Genomic DNA, 21,601 nt, shown 5'->3' on the forward strand with positions numbered 1-21,601 from the left:
TCAAGTTATACAAATCAATTGCTTAGATACAAACATAATATTCTCACTTTATGATTTTTTTTTGCTTAAATATAGCTTTTTTATATTTTTTTTTCTAATTGAATGTTTTTCCATCTTCAATCTTCCATGATTGGTTGATTATAATTGGACTTTGTGGTATGTTTTGATTCAAATTCCATGGTGTTGTTAGAATCTCATGTCTTGGGTTACAAGTTTTGCGGGTTAATTATTATTGGTTCATGTCGAGCTGTCTCGATATGTTTTTTAAAAATATCATTTGACATATCACCGTCTTAATATATTTAAAAGTGTTTTATTTAATATGCATCAATTTTTTTACTTTTTTAATATCTTTGTAATTTTTTTAAGATTGGAAAAAAAATGATATTACATGAATATGCATGCAAAGAATCTACTGGTAACTATCAAAAGTGATTTCACTTTTCCTCACCTTTTCCTTTTCCTTTTCTTTTCATATCTATTTCATTCCTCTTAAATTGGTGGGTCCATGATAAATAACAAATTTACTGAATTTTTTTTATAAATATATTGATTTTGCAATCTTTTTTTATAGTAAATAATCTAAATCCTAATTTAGCCCAACTCGATGTCAAATAACCCATTCAGCCACGTCGGCAATCACAATTAAATGAAAGGAAGAAGAAAATATTGTGTGGACCCACATTGCCTTCTTTTGCGTGTACAATGAATTCACGGTCTCTTTTAGTTTATGTTTTTTAATATTAATATCAACATAGCTGACGTGTAGTTTTTAAGATCAGGTGGAGCACAATGGGCATGATAGATTGGATCTATCAAAGGAGGATAATGATTACTTTTTTATTTTTATTTTGTCCGCTCTTTTTTTAGTGGGACTTGGTTATGTTTGTTTTTTTAGAATTTATTTTTAAAAAAAAAAATTTGTGTTTGTTTGCTGTTAGAAAAGTTAATCAACAAAAAATACTTTTCAGTCAAAAGAAAATTTGACTAATTATATAAAATTTGATCCTCAGACTTTTGATTTCTATATATATATATATATTTTATTTTGAATATTTATTTTTCAATTTCATTTCTGAAAATTTATTTTTTTATATTAACTTTGGTCCTCATTTTTATAATTGTTATTTGCTTTTCCTTTATATTTTTTTATTGAATTTTTTTATGTATCAAATTTGATCCTCATTCTTTTGATTGTTCCTTATTTTTTTAAAAAATAATTTATGAAATGTTAATTATTATTATTTTAATTTCTTCATCTTTTATTTTTTTATTTTTTAGATTTGATCTATATTATTTTTATTATTATTTATTTTATTTGAGATAATTTATAAAAATATATTTTTTTCAATTTCATTCTCATTCAACTTTTTAATTTGTAAGATTTGTTTCTCGTTATTTTAATAAACTTGAGAAAAATAAAATATTAATAAGTTATTTTCCAGCTCATTTTTTATGACATAACCAATTTCCAAATTATTTTCCATTACACTACCAAACATTAGAAAATAATTTATTTCTCTGGAATTTACTTTTCTAAAAGAAACTACTTTCCAGCAAACAAATATGACGATGTATTTATGAGAACAAAAATAGATGTTGGATTTTTAATTTAAATAGTCATGTTGATGTAGTTAGGTTTATAGATATGGGTGGTTCCAAGTATCTAGATAATGATATGGTATTATTATATGAGAATTTGATATAAACAAACTATATGGATGATGCAGTAAATATTTTTATGAATTAATGAGACAAGTTTATGCATAATAAAATATCTGGAATGATCGAGACTTGTTAACTTTTTAAAAGTATGATAATGAGAGTTTTGATTATTAAATCAAGTTATAATTTTTATAGGTGATTTCATGTATGGTTTTTTTAGGGCAACCATTGTATTGTTAAACTGATTGTTGGTTATTTTAGAATTATATTTTGCGCACTAAAGCTCCTGACGTGATAATTTTTATTAATTTTTCTATGCTTTTTTCAGATTTTATATTTTAATTCAGACCTTTTCCTCGTTTTCTTTATGTTTTTTTATTCCTAACTATTTTCTAGTGGATATAGGTTCCATGACCTGTTTAAATCTCTTGTAAATCTTTTAAGCAGATTACTATTATATGCATTGTTTTTTGAATAATAAAATTATGAATTCAGATATTACATTTGCAATCATCTTTGCTCATTAAGTCTTGTGTGTTTTTTTTTCCATGCAATTTCATGTTGTTATTGTCCTGCACAGCTTTTGTTTGCATCACATGTTCGAGGTTCATATCTACAACTAATTTTGCTTATAAAGTCTGTTATGTTTTTTTTTTCTTGCATTTTCATGTTGTTGTTGTCAAATATAACTTTTGCATACATGACATGTTTAGGTTTTAAGGGTGTTTGAGAATATGGTAATGATTATTTTTTTAAAATATTTATTGTTTAGAAATATATCAAAATAATATTTTATTATTATTAATTTTTTTTTAACATCAACATATCAAAATAAAAACTTTTTTAAAAAAACTTATTTTTTTTAAAATATAATTTTAATCACATTATCAAACGATCACTAGATGTATTATTGAAAGCTTGATTTTGAAACTTTCACAGTGCAAGGTTGATTATGAATTAAGATCTATCTAAAAAATAACATGGAGAGGAAACTTAAAGACTGACTCGGGAAAAAAAAACAATCAAGCTAAATCTAGACATAAGGCTACAAGACAGGTAAGAACTTAATAAAAAAGGAGGGCGTAAAACAATACAACAAAATTGTATTGGACCGACCCAAATAAATCCAGTACAAACCACCAAGGCCCGTGCAAGAATATAGCCATTCATTTAATATAACTGCCCTTCATTTGTTTATTCATTATTTTTTGAAAATAGATATCCCTCATTCACCCTGCTTTTCCCTCCCTTCAAATTTTCTTCCCAAAAAAAATGAACCACCCCATGCGCCTCTAACGGCTCTCTCTATCTCTCTCTCTCTCTATCGCATGCTCTCAAGCATAAACTAAAACACTTGTGTCTTCACATCACCAACAAAGCATAAACCCTAGAAATTGAAGATCCACGAAATGCAAGACATTTTTGGATCGGTTCGTCGATCCTTAGTGTTTAAATCGACGTCAGGAGGAGGAGGAGGAGAAGATGGAGGGTTCAGTGGTTTTGTTGAGAAAATCGGCACTAGCATTCGCAAATCTCGAATCGGCCTCTTCTCCAAGCCTTCAATACCGCCCTTGCCTCCGCCGTCTAAAAAAGACGATGCGCCACCGATCCGGTGGAGAAAGGGCGAGTTGATAGGGTGCGGCGCTTTTGGCAGGGTTTATATGGGGATGAATCTTGATTCCGGAGAACTTCTCGCTGTTAAACAGGTTAATAAATTCATCTGTTTTTTTTTTCTTTTCTTTTAAGTATTTTTTTTAATAAGTATTGATTGTTTATTGTTTATATATTTGCAGGTTTTGATTGCAGCCAGTAGTGCTTCCAAGGAGAAAACGCAGGTATAGGCTGACTTTGAATCTTAGTTTTACGTGTAAAATTATTTTCTTTTTGGTTGATTTTGGCGTGTTTTGGTAATTTTTGCTGGTTAATTTTTTTTTTTTTTTTGGTAATTACAATGGTTATTAGTACAAAATTGCTGTATTTTTTTCTCAAAAAAGTAGGAAAGCTAACTGAAGCTATAGCTTTTAGTTAATTCAAGTAAAATCATTCTTGATCAAGTGTTCTCATGGTTAATCGAGGAAGTGTTTACTTCAAATTTGAAAATAGGCACACATCAGAGAGCTCGAGGAAGAAGTTAAGCTTCTCAAGAATCTTTCGCATCCAAATATTGTTGTGAGTATGATATCCAACTCGCTTTCTTTTTGGTGTGTTTGGTTGGTTATTTGCTTATTTTCGTTATTTCCATGTTTTTTAGAGATATTTGGGAACTGCTAGAGAGGATGATTCGTTGAATATTTTGTTGGAATTTGTACCCGGTGGATCCATATCATCGCTATTGGGAAAATTTGGATCTTTCCCTGAGTCGGTAAGTGATTTTTAGTTTTGAAATATTAGAATATAGTTGGTATTCGAAATGCTGATGGTGCACTTCTTAAAATCATTTTCTATGCAGGTTATAAGAATGTATACGAAACAGCTGTTATTGGGATTGGAATACCTTCACAAGAATGGTATTATGCATAGGGACATCAAGGTATTGTGGTGTCGTTTATTGAATAGATTAGATTCAGAGAGTTCCTCTCTCTTTCTCCAAAATCTGACATTGATAATGCTTCATTTCAGGGGGCAAATATTCTTGTTGATAATAAGGGTTGCATTAAACTTGCTGACTTTGGAGCATCCAAGAAAGTAGTTGAACTGGTATTATTCATATTACTATATTAAGATTTTGTTTTTGGTTGAGTTTCCATGGGCACTTTTGCTAAATTGCCGTTTTGATGGCAGGCTACTATAAATGGTGCCAAGTCAATGAAAGGCACTCCATATTGGATGGCTCCTGAGGTCATTCTCCAGACTGGGCATAGCTTGTAAGAACAATGTTTCGATTTATTCTCATCATATTTGCCTATAATTTGTCTTGCCATTAGAGTAGAAATATGTAGATATCTGTAATTTTTATGACATGGCTAAGGCATAGCCTAATTGGTAGCCCTACCTTTCTACTAAAGAGGATCATATGTTCAAATCCCCCCACATTAACCACGTTGAAAACTGAAAAAAATATACAATTTATGACATGGTTGATCACATGGTTTCCTTCATCAGCTAGAAGTTCAACAAGATCTTACATCACATAATCTTTATGATGTATGCTGTTAAAAATATGTACAGTTCATTTAAAATGCAAGGATGTCATGAAACATGATTCAAATTCTAAAATGATGAAACAATTTATGATATTTAAAACACATGGAGATAATGATATTATAACTTGTGGATTTTTCAGCATTGCGTAAGACAAGGGTATTGAAGTTTTGCAGTGTTTGAATTTGCGTTTTGGAAGCGCTTTTGAAAAAATATGAATTTGTTTTTGCTTCAAATTAATATGTTTTTGATTTTTTCATATCATTTTGATGTGCTGATGTCAAAAATAATTTTTTAAAAACAAAAAACATTATTTTAATGTGTTTTGGAATGAAAAACACTTTGAAAAGCAACAGGTACCACACTCCCATACACACACGTTTAAAAATGTCAGAAGTTGCAAAAGAGGAAATTTAAATATGTATGCTATGCTCTCATGCAGTGTATTATTACTTATTCCTACAGTAGAGAATTACATTTGTTTGCTATTCCTAATCTTTCTTTTTTGGACATCATTGCCTTTGACATTCAATTTCTTAGTTCTGCTGATATATGGAGCGTTGGCTGTACTGTGATTGAGATGGCCACAGGGAAAGCTCCATGGAGCCAACAGTATCAGGAGGTACAGATTTGATGCCATTGGCTGATTTCTTTTATCTGTTCGATTTATGTGTAAGAAAATTTACTATAATATACTGGATGGTGTATAGTATTTCTTGATTAGCTTGCAGTCTAAAAACAACTTTTGTTTTCAGGTTGCTGCTCTCTTCCACATCGGGACAACTAAATCTCATCCTCCCATTCCTGAACATCTATCTATCGAGGCAAAGGATTTCTTGTTGGAATGTCTGCAGGAGTATGTTTGACTTTTATTTATCTCAAGTCTTTCATTTGCTCCCATAATCTTTTTTCTTTTTGAATGAGCCAACATTTTTAGGCAGATGTGATTTTATATTCATCATAAATGAATCCTGAAACATAATTTCTATGAATTGTGTTAGATGCATGTCTGTACTAAACTCTTATGTGTATATGTGGTGGCAGGGTACCGAATTTAAGGCCTGCTGCATCTGAGTTATTACAGGTAATTTTGATACATAGATTGTTTGTCTTAAAAATTATAAACTAATTGTGATAACACAACACAAATATGCACTTGTAAAAATATATGCTTGGCAGAAATAACTGGAATTGAAAAGATTTTTCAAATTGTATACTGGATAAAGTAGTGAATGAGCTGGTGAATGGAGAGAATTGGGTTAGTGGGATGAAAAATGTGCAGTGGAGTGGAGATAATGATAGGATATAGGATAGTAAATTTTGGTTGTTTGACACTAATATCTGTTATTAATTCTTAATTCACGACGATTCCAATCACTTGGACAAAATTTATTCAAACTATCGTGGATTGATTAATTAATTATAGAGAATTAAACACGAGATAGATTTTCACTTAATCACTTCTCTTTCTAAATACGTGCAGCATCCATTTGTCACTGGGGAATATCAGGAACCTCATTCAGTATTCCGTAATTCTATTAGAGTAAGTATAGTAAGATAAGCTGGTTTGATTACTGTAATCCGTGACAATAAATTTGTCAATTAGTATTTCTTGTGTTCAGGAATCTGGAAATCTGATAGCAGCTACTGGGATGAATCTCAAGAGCTCGTAAGCTTTTTAACTTTGTGGTTTTTGCAGTTTTGTTTGTTTGCTATTTTTGACTCTTGAAGGTGTACTGATGGTGCAGCATGAACTCTGTGATTAGAAGGTCATCTTGTGCTGGGTTGAAGGATGTTTGTGAAATGGGTAGTGTGAAGTCCTCAATCATATATCCTGATAAATTATCAATATCAAGATCCTACTGGGGTGCGGCCAATTTTGATGATGATATGTGTCTGATAGATGATAAAGATGATTTTGTGGTTGGTGCATCAACTAGGTTCAAATCTACCTTAGCATCTTCTGATTTAAATAAGGTGACGAACACTTCTATGTCTGGCCATGTGTATCAGGAGCTTACGTTATCTTTAATAAAATAATTGTTTCTTTAAATCAGAGTTTCAACCCTATGTGTGAACCCATGGAAGACTGGCCATGCAAGTTTGATGAAGATCCATTGTTTAGGAGAAGTGGAATTAACTTATATTGCAGTCAGTCAATCCATGAAGTTATTGATAGCCATGAAGCATCTGCTAAGGGACAGCATGACTTCACATTTCCACGTGGGCCAGTGACGCCTGAGGATGATGATGAAGTTACCGAGTCAAAAATTAGAGCATTTTTGGATGAGAAGGTACATTTCTGTTCTTTCAGACCTATTTTGCGAGTAAATGATGCGATTGTCAAGCTATATTCTTGTAGTGGATGATTTGAAAATGAACATTGAAAATGAGTGATACATTATAGTCCAAGAGTGAGCTAGGCGCTTGCCTTGGTGCTGAGGCAATGCAATGCCACCTTCAATCTTTCAAGGAGAGGCAACTTTAATGAGATGCTTGCCTGGTCAGAGATGAGGTGTTAGGGGTAGGCATCTGATTGAATTTCAGTCATTGCCATTAATTTACGAAAACGATCCTTGATTTGATACCTAAATTGTTTATGAGATAAAGTTTGGCATGTTACCACATTACTTTTCTCAATCTTAAAATTCAATAAGTAGGACGGTTTTGTTATCACATTACATTTCAGTTCCTTCCATAGAATTGTCAGTGACCATTTTTTAGCATACTCCAACCATTTAAAGGGGACTTTTGGCATTTTAATGCCCGTCCAAAGTAAAGTAACAGTCATCATCATTGTTATTATTTCTAATTTTATGGGCTAATGATTCCCTCTCTCGTTGAGGAACAAAAGATCACGTGTGCCTATGAGTAGCATAATATTGTTAGTTATTCCTGCTCTTACAGCATTCCTCTTTTTATGCATTTTCTTTCAAAATTCTTGTTTCCCATTTTCATCATTCTATAGACTTGTACAAATGAAGTTTTTTATTCTTCCGGATTTTCTTGCCGTTCCTTTCTTCACAGTTCCTTGCAGAACCTAATGAACAGAAGAATATTGCAGGAATAAATAGTTGAATGGCTTTTAAATTGTCAAACATGCAATGAGACAAAAAATTTAGTGCTCATTATGCCATCCCCACCTTTGACAACACTATTCACTAGTACGATGAAATTGTTAACACTTGTTCCTTAAAACTTCACTAGGCTATTGATTTGACGAAGCTGCAGACACCTCTATACGAAGAGTTCTACAGCAGCACTCTGAATACCATGGGTGCTCCAACTGCAGTTGGGACAGAAAACAGTGAAAATCCTACACATTTACTGAGTTTACCTCCTAAAAGCAGGTCACCCAAATGTTTCCCTAGCAGAAGACTCTCTGCAGTTGTTGATGCTGCCAACATTGTGAGTCCTGGTCGTCATATTAAACATGTAGCAAACGAGAGTAGCATCCATAATCGAGCTTTGCAGGAAATTCATCCACCTCAGCTTAGTGAGTGGAAAGAGTTTCTTCATAATGGCCAGCGGGAAACACTTACTTCTAGGTTTGTTTACCATTATTTGATGCTTGCTTTAGTTTAATCCTGCTAATGAGAATCACACCTGACATTATGTTACCTGAGATTCTGAGAATGACATTAGTTTGACTTGCAGTGCAAGCTTCTCTGAGAGGCAAAGAAAATGGGAAGAAGAGCTTTATCAAGAGCTTGAAAGAAAACGAGGCAAGTTTTAATTTAATCTCTTGATTTAAAACTAAATTTCCATGATTTTCTGTTGCTGGGATTGGTCCTTTGAATCACCATTGTGGTAAATTTTAAGGTCTTCTTCTTTAGGTGAAGTCTTGCTATTAGAACCTCATCTCATTCTCAAAGTGTCACGTTGTGTTGAGACTTGAGATAAGAAATGCTATTTTAGGAAAATCCATCAACTCTTTCTTGAGTCCTGGACTACTATTACCCTTAGGTGATGAAAAAACGTGAAGCTGGTATCAGGGTTGCAGAATGAGCAAGTGAATGGCATCCTGTATAATATGAGGACACGTTTGGTTGTTGAGCTCAAAATGGCTGGGGGTGTGTTTTTGATGAAATTAGCATCACTTGACTGAATCCTTGATGGGTGGATGGGTTTCTAGGCTCCGCCATTCCTATTGTTGCCATCATGTAACTTGTATACTGATTGATCTCTTTTGTTGGACAAAGACAGACCTAGTTTAGATATGTCGACAAAATACATGAATATTCTTGCAAACAGATTTTCTTTTGCACGGGATCAGTTGGAAAACCAATGCGGTACAACAATGCAAAATAAAATTTTAGAACAATTTACAAGCCAAGGAGACACTGCACATTCGACACAAGTTGGAGAATGGAGCCCTGCTGTTCAGCTTCTTAACTCATAATTTTTTTAGATTCACCACCGATACATTCTATTGAGCTCTTTCAGTGTGGTTATGACATTTGAGTGCCTATTGCAGAGATAATGCGCCAGGCAGGTGTGGGAGGGAAGACATCATCTTCTCCAAAGGATCCGATCCTAAGTCGACAGAGAGAGCGGCTACGATTTGCATTCGGTGGCAAATAAATGAATGTACATCACTTGCATTTGTCTTATTGCCTGATGGAAAAGAAACATGCTTTTCCATTTGGAGTTTTACTGTATCTAGCTATATATCTGGTGAAATGGTGTCTGATAATATACAAGAGGCACTTGCCACAGACAACCTTCCAACCATTGTATTACATCCTTGTGGTTCAGCCAAAACAAATTGATATAAGCAGTATCCTTGTATGCCTTATCTCCACCTCGTTGAGGTGAGCTAAGTTGATGTAAGTTGTTGCGGGATTCAAAGCATAGAGAATGAAGTATTTTTTGAGTTTGTGTTGAAAACATGGAAGTAATGTTTGATGGACATGTTAAGGATCACATGCTGGCAATGCAGCACATTAATGGCTCGTGGAATCCTCTTTTTTTTTTCCCTTTTTTTCTTCTCTAATGCTTGCAATGCAGCATAGGAACCTCCAATTTGAAGGAAATTAATGGCTTTAAAAGAAAATTCTAATATTTGGTTTTGCTTATAAAGAAAAAGATAAGAGGGCAGGCTGGTTGCATTCGTTGCATGCAGCTATGATCTAACACAAAGCATATGATTATGATCATTCACTTAGACAACTCATGAAATGATGAAGTGGTGGGCCGGCCATTCTTTTCCCTTGTTTTTCAGGATGCTATATGTTGAGTGAGTTTCGGCATGCCTCGAGAGCACAACACTTCCGAGTTGTTTTATTACTGATTTTCTCTCATATAATATTTAAATAACAAAATCAAATGATTAACTTTTATTACTCTTGTGTTAATTTTAAAAAACCCAATAATTTTACTGATATATCGAGCTTTGACCATATTTACATGTTCGATATGCTTAGGTAGTAGAAGTGTTCGTACATGTTTTGGTTAACTAAAATTGAATTTTAGCAAACATTCCTTTGTATTCAAGGGCTTTTAGATTTAAGTTGTGACATAACTAATTATGTTAAGGTTAACTATACATAAGCCGTTTCAAATTTCCATGTTTTTTGGACAAGATTAACTCAATTATGATGAGGCTGTAAAAATTATCACCAGAAAGATTTAGCTATATGTTTTATGAGCTAATAAAACTGGATTTGGAAGACTTGGTAAGCCTGTTAATACCCACAAAAAAATATTTTAATACTTAAGTCAGTATAATATTTGTATATGTAGTAAGAAGAGTGAGTTGTATTCTTCAGGCTTAAATGCTCATTAACTCTTATTTAAGTTTTATATTAAAATTATGTTGTGCTAGACTTATATTTAATCTTGAAAAGTTTGAAGAGATGGGTTCTTGGCTCTTGATCTCTAAAAAGATGAGCTTTATTTATATAGATTTTTTTGGGATAAATATTTTAAAAAATATCTAAGTTTTAATATATTTATATAAATATTTCTAAATTATAAGATATATACATATCTCCATAAATATCTTATAAATCCTAGATATTTATGGAGATATGTATATTGCATAAAACACCATGTGAGCTCAATTGAATTCGACCTAGAAATTAATGTTATTGTGTAATTTTTTTATGTATCAGCAAAGCCTCTAGATCTTGCAAACAAATATGTTTGAAAGACTTGATCTTAGCAAAAATAAGAAGAAAATATTCTTACAATGGATAATGTTATCTTTTTGGCAAACAAGCCACCATAAAAGTTGTTTGTGGGCATAGTCATGGAGTGTAGTCGCAGGTAAAGCCATAAACATAGCCATGAGTGTTGCCTTGAGTGTAGCTGTTAGCATAGCCATATGGAACGTAGTTGTGGGCATAACTACCGATTTAGTAACTGGCATCACATGTCATTGGCATAGCCATAAACATAGTTTTTGTTGCCTTGGGTTTCATCATCCATGAAAAAAAATTTTGTGAAAGAAAAAATAAATTGGTTTTTTGTTTAGTTTCCACAGATGATATCATTGATGAGACTGAGAAAAATCAACATGAAAAAGATTGAGGGTGTTTTCAATTGGCTAAGAAAACTAGACCTGAAAGACTTGGTGAGCCCAACAACACTTACAAGAAAAACACTATGATATTTAAATGAGTTGTATTTTTTAGGTTTAAACGTTTCTTAAATCTTATATTAGATTTTTATTGTATTAGACTTGTGTTGAGTCTTGTGTTTATCTAGAGACTTGAAGTTTAGAGAGATGAGCTCTTGGTTTATGAGTTATATAGAAATAAGTTTGTTTATATAGATTTTATTAAGATAAATATCTTAATAAATATCTAAGTTATAATATGTTGTATATAAATATCTTATTTATAAAACATTTAATATAAATATTTTAAATATTTTTAGAGATATATATATTGTATAAAAATATCATGTAGATTTGATTAAACTCGTCCCAAAAATCGATATTAATGTGAAGTTTTTTCGGTGTATCATTGGATTACTCTGTTTCCGTTCCCATCCCTCGGCATTGCCTAAGTTCAAAGCTAGGAGTTGTTTTTGTCTTCTGGTTAGAAATATGCCACCAGGGTCTTTGTCGTTCCAGAATCTAATACGGTCTTCCTAGCATGTCCTTTTCTTCATATGAGTATGTTCTTCCCAAGGCAGGCCCGTGAGCTTCTTTGCACGGTCCATTGGTTTCACAAGGCTGCCAAAGGAGCTCCACACTATTTAGACGGCAACTATTACCACTGGGCCACCAATGTCTCCTATTCTCTTCGTACCGACTTTGGGGCAACATGTTTTTTAGTCAGAAAATGACGATTTTCTTGCAACGAAGATTTTTTTTTCTTAATATTTAGACCAAGCAATAAATTGGAGGACGCCGACAGACATAATTTGGATTGAGAAAACTAGGCCGAGATTTGTGGGAGCCGAGCCCTCGCTATACGAGAAATTTTGTCCACACGATACATGAGGAACGTCACGGGAGTTTTGTTGATGAGAGTAATAATATCAGAGAAATTGTGGTAATAATTCTTAATCCCAGTAGATGGGAGCATGAAACACCGTATTTTTAATACGAAAAACAGGTTGTAATACAAAATTAAACACCCACTAAATAATTATTTCTTCAATTTATCATGCCAATTGAGTCGTCAGATTAAGGGTTTGTTTGAGTTGTGTAAATTTAAAAGTAACATATAGTAATTTCTTAGAAATATACCTAAAATTCTTGAAAGTTATATATAAAAAAATCATCTTAAAATATTGCTAACTAAGAAATCTGTCAAATTTCCAAAATAAAGCCTGTGCGTTTTTTTTTTATCTTTTTTCCCCCCACATATATAATAAAGCGCCTGTGCAATTTTGGGAAGAGAAACACTACCAATTTTCTTTGGATAAAAAAGAGTAGAAACTATGGAAAGACGAAACTTAAATTATTGAAAAGGGGCGGATTTCGGTGGGTTTATTTTCTTTTTTCACAGAATGCCAAGGCTGCTGTAACTGTTAATATGCATGTTTCGGTGTACATGTACATATATACTGCCAAAGCAGTCCTCCGTTTCTTGAAGTCAAAGGATAATGAGTTCCGAAAGGAATAATACATTTTTTCCGTGCGTAATACATAGAAGAAGCCAATAAAGGAGCTGTTTTGAGTCACTGATTAGTGTAGTGGTTGTTGCTTTTGGCCGCCTGCCCTTGAATCCCTCATGTTTCCCAATGTAAGAACATGATATTGAACCTGTCTTGCCTTAGTCTTCCAACAAAAGAATCATTAAGAATCTGTGAAAATTCTTCTCGTCTCCCCTTTAAAATTCAATGTAATCTACTGCTACCTGGTTCATCATGTAATTAATTGGCTGGCGAGGTTCCCCTTTAAAATTCAATGTAATCTACTGCTACCTGTTTCATCATGTAATTAATTGGCTGGCGAGGTCAAAAGTTAGTGATCACTGGCAAATCCTTTTGTTACATGATTTACTAGATTTTTCTCCTGTGTTTTCTACTGTTGCGAGAATTAGGTGGTGCTGATCAGAGTTTTAGAAAACAGAATCACCTTGAAGGAAAAGCAAACATTTTTGGTTGATTGAGAGGAGACTAAAGTGCTTGAAAAGATGTTTTGTTGGGTGAGTAGTTCATGTCTTCTTTCTCTTTTTTTGGTAAAAAAGAGAGCCTTTAGACGTGAAAGACCAGGATTCTGGGAGATCGACATGATCATTAAAAGGAAGAGTGAAAATATCGGACACAAATCTACATGCATGAAAAAAGATGAATATGTCAAGGGAAAATCATGTACCAGTTCTTTCTTTGTTTGTGTGCGTTCTTGTAGGCCCCCAACGCCAATTTGACCACTATAATAACACTTTTACATGTGCAAATATCATAAGAACACACTAATGAAATATATAGTAACATTAAATTAAAAAGAGAAATACTAATCAGCCACGATTGTTTTTAATAATCATGGTTTTTTATGGCAATATGATATAAATTAGTGATTAAATGTTAGTGTTAAAAGAGAGAGGGAATCGAGCTTAACATCCACTATGATAAAAAAGACTAAACTGACCATATCGATCGTGGCAAATTTGGTGGAATGAATATATATATAATGAATTTAATTTTTAACATTTTGTTAATATACTCGTTGCTAATTATTTATGATGGTTTGGATTATATAATTCTGTTTATTTTTGTATTTTAAAAGTATTTTTTAAAAAAAATAAATTGTTTTTTTTTAAAATTAATATGTTTTTAATTAAATTATTTTGATGATTGATATCAAAAATAATTTTAAAAAAATAAAAAATATTTTAGAAAATAACAACAACTACCCATACAAACATACTCTCAAATTTCAAAGAAAAAATCATCGCAAACATACTCCCAAATTTCAAAGAAAAATCATCAAGAAGTGAAACCGACTCGTAAGGGACCATAATTACAAAGGAGAGGCGATTGGCACACCCTTCCCTTGTATTGGTCACTCATTTTTTCAAATCTGAAAGGAAGATCCAGTCAAGTAAAAATACACCCGTCCTTTGTCGAATTCATTTTATGGGGACCCTCCTTCCCTTTTTCTAGTTTTCTCCTCTGTTAGCTAGTCTTTGGAGTCCAATTTCGATTTGGAAAAATATTTCTTGTTTTCTCCTCTGTTAGTCTTTGTAGTCTACCACCCAAGACACCATCTCAGTAGTGAAGAAAAAAGATCATTGAATTCAATGCTAGCAGGAATTCAGCTCAGCTTTGTGAAGGGTGTTTTTTTTATTTTTTTATTTGCCACAAGCGAGTGTTTTGAAGGTGTGCAGTGTGCACAGATGGTTGCTTGATGGAATTAATTTGTACAAGAGGTTTGTATTTTAGGTCTAGATTGCATTGTGGTCAAATTGTATTTTTTTAAAAAAATTAAATTGTATTTAGTTTTAAATTATTTTTTTGTATTTTTTTGTATTGTTTTGATGTACCTATATCAAAATAATTTTTAAAAATATACATATATATTTGTAAATAAAAATTATTTAAAAAAACAATCTCTACTTCATTCCCCAAAATTTCATACTCAAAACAAGGGAGAAAAAAACAAGAAATCTGACAGCCAACAAACAAATAGATCGAGATTCAAGATCATTACAGGACAAAACAGACCAGAACATACAAGCCAAGATGGAAGATTTATGGAAAAAAGAAGTCAAAAAGCAAAAACAAAAGAAATGATAATAAAAAATAAAAACAAGGGAAACAAGTGGCTAGCTTACGGCAGGTGACCCTTTGTCGGTGGCAAACAACGGAGCTGCAAAGGTGAAGCGTGAGGGGGATTAACCTGTGATTAAAAAGAAGATGGATTTAATGGGGGAAGAGTCTTTATGTTTTGCCAAGTAAAAACGAGGGAGACTTGTCACCTCTTTATTCTTATCCTCCACAAGAGATCGTACGTTTGCATTGCAAGGATTCAATTAACCCAGGTGGGCCGAGCTGATCAAAATTCTCGAGACAAAAACAAAGTAATCAAATTCTAGCTGCCTAAATTCGATTGCATGCATGCATTTAGCTACCATTTACTAGTTTAATGACCAGTGAAATCACAAACAAATTCTTCAACTTAATTCATGTTACAGGATCAGTCGCAAATAAATGCGATGGCCACACTCAACTATTTTTTTTTTTCCAGAAAATTAATGATTCCATCCGAATATTCTCTCAAGAGAGAGATGGCCTGGGATCTTTAACTTTCCATTTCTGTCCATGAAAAAAGATATCGGTGTCCCCACCTTTTTATTTCCAAAAAGCACAGGAAATTCTCTGTCTCGTTCCTACCAATAAATATTCCAGGCATGATTCAACAAGCGGGGAATAAAATAAGGCGTTCCATATGGCGCGCGCCATCGCCAACCAATTGAAATAAGATCAAATGGATAAGCACGTAGAAACTCTCGTAGCTGTAATTCATAAACCAGCTTCATGGACTCCTTCAATTGGCTCATAACAGTCATCGTCCTGTAGCGTTCCTTCTTTTCGTAAACCTTCTGTAGTATGTTCAAGAAGCACCTCTCCCTCTCCCTCTCTCCCTCTCTCTCTCACAGATGCCAAGCTAGCCTCACGTTCAACTACTAGACTCTTACCGTCCAATCACTATATAAATGCATTCCAGGAAAGGGACAATCGTGTATGGAGTGGATGACATGGATGGCCATTTAATAATGAAAGGATCAACTAGAGGATGGCCACCGTGCGAGGAATCAATCAAACAAATAAAATCATCTCTGGCACATATGATGATTCGTGTGTGGATATTTCTTCCCTCTTTGTTTTACGAGAAACCTCATTAATTATGCAAACTATAGAATCTCAGTCATTTCATAGCTATGTAAATTAACATTTTTATATCACTTTATGCAATATAGATAACGGTTCTGTATCGTGAATTATCATTTTTATATCCTTTATGCATGTAACTACACGCACAAGAGCTATGTATAGACGTTCCGAATAGCATAGAATCTTAGCTGGGTACAAAAGGTAAATTGACAAATATAAGATAAATAAATAAAGGATGTCAATTTCTTAAGTATGAAGTTAGGAATCTTGTTAATATGGTAGGGATGGAAATTCGAGATCTGCCCTTGTTGTAATTGTAACTGTAACAGGAAGGACATCGATCTATATATATTTTCGCGTATGATAAATGTATATTTCTGTGATTATTCCTTCTCTTTACATGGCAACAGGCATATGACAATAGTGTTATAATCGGCAGTACGTACGATTTCTCTCTATGATTGAGAATTAAGGGGGGCCTACTGTGCTATCCATATTCAAAGATGAACGAGTCAGTGAATTTTTTGGCAGTGTCCTTTGTCAGGGCTGGTTTTTATCTGGACAAAAGGCTTGGCAGGGTATTAGAGTGGGGCTGGGGTGGATGAGGGATTGCCTTTTCATTACCAAGTATTTTCCTTTTGTTGGTGACGCCATGTTTGGGTAGATCTACAAGAACCCATAATTTAATTAAATGCCTTTTCCCCCTTTATTTATTTCCCCGTAAGGTAATTCTTCAAGGCTTAACCATATAAAAACACCCCATGCCAAAAATAGGCTCGGTTCAGAACTTTTAATTTTGAAATACTGGTCGAAACTTCGACCAATATAATTGATTTCTTCCACTAATTTGTTTTGATTTTTCTAATATCTTGATTTTGGTTTTCCTCTGTGACCTATTCTTTGTAATTTCAAAGAGAAACATTTGCATATATATTACCCTGTACCATAAATTTATATATGACGTTAATTAAGCATGTCAGAAGATGTAAATCAAAATGCAATGGGGGAGAAAAGGGAGTTTATCGTACTTTAGTACTTTAGTTTAATATTTTTGTGTTTTAAAAGTGTTTTTAAAAAAAAATAAATTTTTTTATTTAAATCAATATATTTTTCAAGTTTTTAGATCATTTTGATTTATTAATATCAAAAATAAAAAAAATTATTATTTTAATATCTTTTCAAATAAAATATATTTTAAAAAACAATCCAGTCATGCTTTTTTTAACACTCAAGAAAATCACCAGTTACGTGGAATGTTCAACCAGGCACTTTCCTTAGCATTTCCAGGAAAAAAAAAAAAAAAAAAAGAGCATTGCTGCTACACTCACCACTTCTACCGACGTTTGATATTTGTCTGGGATTATGACAAGGACATTGTGCAATAAAATGAAAACACGAAGTTAGTATCCAAGCCAATAGTACATACGGTTCTATGTAAGATGGTTACAGTTTAAATGTTTGATGTAGATTAATAATAATTCAAATATTTCCAAAAAATAAAATTAAAAACAAGAAAGCAAAACGATTCAGGTACCTACTAGGCTCTGTTTGGTCCTGTTATATTTGTAAATTAAGTACGAATGTTGAGTAAAGAGTTTGACTTTAAAAAACGTGCAGGTTAATAAAAACCGATTATAAAAAAATATTTCCCCCTATTTTTCTTATAACCAATCAATCAGACACGATGCTTTTTACTCAACAAGGCAAAACATAGACGCCATCAACGTTGTTTGATAAAACTAGATGTAAGAATTAGAAGGTATTAGCATAAAAAGAGTTGCTTAATTTTGCCAAATTAATTACCCTTTTTTTAATCTCTTTAATTAAATATCCTTTAATTTCTATTTCTAGGAGAGAATTAAGGCCGGCAAGAGACGTGCATTATATATATTGAGGGTTTTGCGATAAATCATTTCAGACTGATCAGTCATGAAAGTTCTAGCGACGTCTAAATCTGAATTCTCCACTCGTGTTAATTATAGAGAGAAAATAAAATAAAAATCAAAAGGAGGTCCAAAACATTGACACAAAGCTTCTTTATGACCATTTGCTTTTTCAAAAATTTTGTTTTAGGAAAGAAGCTAAGGTAGTGGAACGCAGGCTTTAATTGCAGAAACGCGCAAAAGAAAAGCCAAGCTTTTCAAGTCCTTAACTACCAAGAAATCCCATAAAAAGCCAACGAGATTGGGCAATTTGTCCTCCGTAGTATTTCACATGTTTGTTGAATTTACCTAATTTCTCACATATGCCGCAGCCTTACTGGGCTAATCCTATGGATAATTTCAAGATTAATGAGATGGCCAGCTTGTGGATATACTTGGAGAAAAGTATCCGTTGATTATGCAGATTTTTAATTTTAAGTGACCTTTTTTTATTATTATTTATGTATGAATGTGCTTCGCTTTGTTTTCGCTGGCATCAGCTATCCTAACTGCATGTCACCTGCGTGATGGCATGAAATTCTTAATTTAGAAGGAGCATTTTGCGATTTTGTGTTTTTTTTCCTTTTCCAGCACTTTGTTTTCTCATACCCTCAATTTTTATTTTTATTTTATTTTCCTGGGGAAAAAAAAATCTTCTCTGAAATTAAACGTGTGTTACCTTTAACATGGAGGACGGATATGCTGGATTCGAGAGCACAAACTCTGGCCTATACGGTGTATATATACACCGTAAATCTTAACCATTTGAATAATTATCAACGAAAGATTACTGTTTTTTCTTTTATTTTTCAACAAAGATAATATAGGAAAAGGGAAACTCACATATCTTATCAAGATATCGAGAAATAGTTTAAGTATATTATAAAATAATATAAATTATATATTAAAATCTTATCTAATAATTTAAGTTATTGAGTTGAATTGATTTTTTGACATGATATCAGAGTCTTGATGATCAAACGATCACGAGTTCGAATCTCACTATCTTTATTTATTTAATGAAATTAAGCATAAGATAGTGTGAGCATGTACAAGTTTCAAGTGTAAAGAACTTTCACAGAATGTGTTAGAAAATAATATAAATCATATTTTAAGACTTCATTTAACGATTTAAATTTTTAAATAAAATAATTTTTTTTGTCGACAAAGTATTTATCTGGCTGATAGGATAATACTAGGGCAACTATTTTTGCCTTCACGTGATTTTTACCCATGAAATTCCCTTTTCTTTTGGCCCCCTAATTTTCCATTACTCTAAAGTGTTGTTGAAAAAAAATATTAATTAAAATCAAAGGTCAGGTTTGGTTGGTAAAATGTCTATATGATCTAGTGTCTGGACTTTGGAGAAAAATCTAGCTAGAGGTAGAGGGGGTAAAAAAAAACAGCACGAACATAATCATTAAAAGCGACATTACCTTTGTTGTTTTATTTATAAAAATATGTATATAAATATCTAGCAATTGCTTTGCTCCATTATTTTGATGCTATTGCTTCAGAGGATACATTGAATAAGCATGTCTTAACATTAATAAAATAAATATTAATATATAATCATCAAGATGCATGCATAGAATTTGAACAAAATATATTGTACGCTCCAAACATACGGTTAAACTAAACAATCTTTTTTTATGAACAACATATTGTTCAGGATTTAAATGGTGTTTGTTCTCTGTTTTTTTTTTAAAAAAAAAAAAACTTAAAAGAAGGTTAAATCGTACATAACCTGTTTAAGGTTAACTTTCTGTAAACATAATTTAAGGTACAGTAAAATGTTTATCTTGTTTCAAGAATACACGACAATATTAATAATTACCCTCCTTTAAAGGAATCTCTTTACCTCTTCTCAGTCGACACCTTAACTAGACAATAACTCCAGTTTTATAAATTCCCGCTCATTTTTGTGGGAGTTGTTTGGAAATATGATAGTAAAATAATATTGTTTTATTTTTAAAAATTATTTTAAACTTAGTATATCAAAAAAAATTAAAAACACATAAAAATTAATTTAAAATAAAATAAAAATTAATTTTTTTCAAAAACACAAAAATAAATGGCATCTTAGATTTTGAAACTTAAATCTAAAAGTATTTCTAAATATTGAACACCAGGATGTAACTTTCGTGACTAAAAGTTAAATTTTAAATTAAAAAGACTAAAAAAATAACACAAATTTTAAAAAAAGAAAAAGCAATAAATGCGAGTTAACAGTAGTTCTCAATACCCTTCAGCTTTTCTGTTAATATTGATGTTAATATCCAGCACAAAGAGAATCATCGAGATCTTCTTACAGTGCTTTTTCTTCTTCTTTTTTTTACAGTGACAGAGGCTTTTTGCAATACTTTGAAACAATAAAGAACACGTGGTATTAACATTATAAAAATATTTAATCACAATCTCGTTAAATATCGGATAATATATAAGACTATGATTAGATATTTTTTAGAGTTAATATCATTTCAGGATTTGGATGCAAACTGATCCATGTAGACAAGAAGTAAAGCCCTCGTGTTTCAGTAACCCATGTTTATCCGGAAACTAAACTGAATAAAGTTTTTATTAAAATCAAAATTAATTGATACTTTAAAACGTAGAGAAAGTACTGAAACTTTTTTTATATGTTACCGTGGATTGTTATAGTATATTGTTTTGTTTTCTCTCTAATTTTTTTTGTTTGTTTTTTTTCTATTCTTTCCATAAAATTATCTTTATTGATTTTTTTAAATATTGATATGGTTAAGAATTTAGTTTTGTATTTAAAAAAAAACATTTTGAATTACTACTATATTTCCTCAAATAGTTTTTTTATGATTTTTTCAAAATTATTTGGTAATTTTATTTTTTAATATTGAGTTAATTGAGAATTACAGCTATAGTTTTTCTCACAAAACACTATAAATTGTTATCGCGTTTCCCCACATGTTTTTTTTGTTTTTTTATTTTGTTCAATATTGTATTTGTCAATTTTATTTTTTTAATATGAAGTTGGTTGAGAATTTAACTTTGTAATTTTTTTCTTTAAAACATTGTGAATTACTACAGTGTTACTCCACGTAGTTTTTTTTAATGATTTTTTTCAAAATTATTTTTGTTGATTTTTTTTTATTAAGCTGGTTGAAAATTACAATTACAATATATGGAGAAAACAATCTAACTTTCCTTACAAATTATTGTGCATTGCTATAGTGTTTTTCTCATATGGTTTTTTTTTTTGTTTCTTTATATGTTTTTTAAATTGTCTTTGTTGATTTTATGTTTTTTTAATATTGAACTGGTTGAGAATTATAATTACAAGTGATTACAAATAAAGCTAAATTATATGGGATAAGTATTGTATCTTTTCTCACAAAATACTGTGAATTGCTATAGTGTTTTCTTACATGTTTTTTTTGTGTTTTTTTTTGTTATGATTTTTTTAAAAAATTATCTTTATTAATTTTATTTTTTTAATATTTATTTATAACTATAACACCTTCAAGCATATTTATTTTATAAGTCTGTGGCAGCGCGTGTACATAGCATATAGTTTTACACGAAATTCAGTAGTGAAGGCATGG

At 31.8% G+C, this 21,601-nt stretch overlaps 1 protein-coding gene across 4 annotated transcripts; it reads left to right on the top strand.

Annotated features, from left to right (window-relative positions):
• Positions 1-2,890: 2,890 nt before the first annotated feature.
• On the top strand, positions 2,891-9,696 carry LOC133696244 (mitogen-activated protein kinase kinase kinase NPK1-like). Of its 4 annotated transcripts, none has more exons than XM_062118367.1 (17): positions 2,891-3,371; positions 3,459-3,500; positions 3,769-3,834; positions 3,917-4,027; positions 4,115-4,195; positions 4,285-4,362; positions 4,447-4,529; positions 5,347-5,428; positions 5,562-5,662; positions 5,851-5,890; positions 6,290-6,349; positions 6,429-6,475; positions 6,555-6,783; positions 6,864-7,100; positions 8,014-8,354; positions 8,452-8,531; positions 9,284-9,696. In XM_062118367.1, exons 1-17 carry the CDS (start codon positions 3,075-3,077, stop codon positions 9,388-9,390), a joined length of 2,082 nt encoding a protein of 693 aa, XP_061974351.1. In that variant the 5' UTR covers positions 2,891-3,074; the 3' UTR covers positions 9,391-9,696. The 4 variants fall into 4 exon arrangements, with proteins under 4 accessions (XP_061974351.1, XP_061974352.1, XP_061974353.1 ...); XM_062118368.1 differs by having other exon boundaries at positions 8,464-8,531; XM_062118369.1 differs by having other exon boundaries at positions 6,573-6,783.
• The last annotated feature ends 11,905 nt before the right edge of the window (positions 9,697-21,601 follow it).

This window comes from Populus nigra, chromosome 6 (assembly GCF_951802175.1).
Source record: "Populus nigra chromosome 6, ddPopNigr1.1, whole genome shotgun sequence".
Lineage (NCBI taxonomy): Eukaryota > Viridiplantae > Streptophyta > Magnoliopsida > Malpighiales > Salicaceae > Populus > Populus nigra.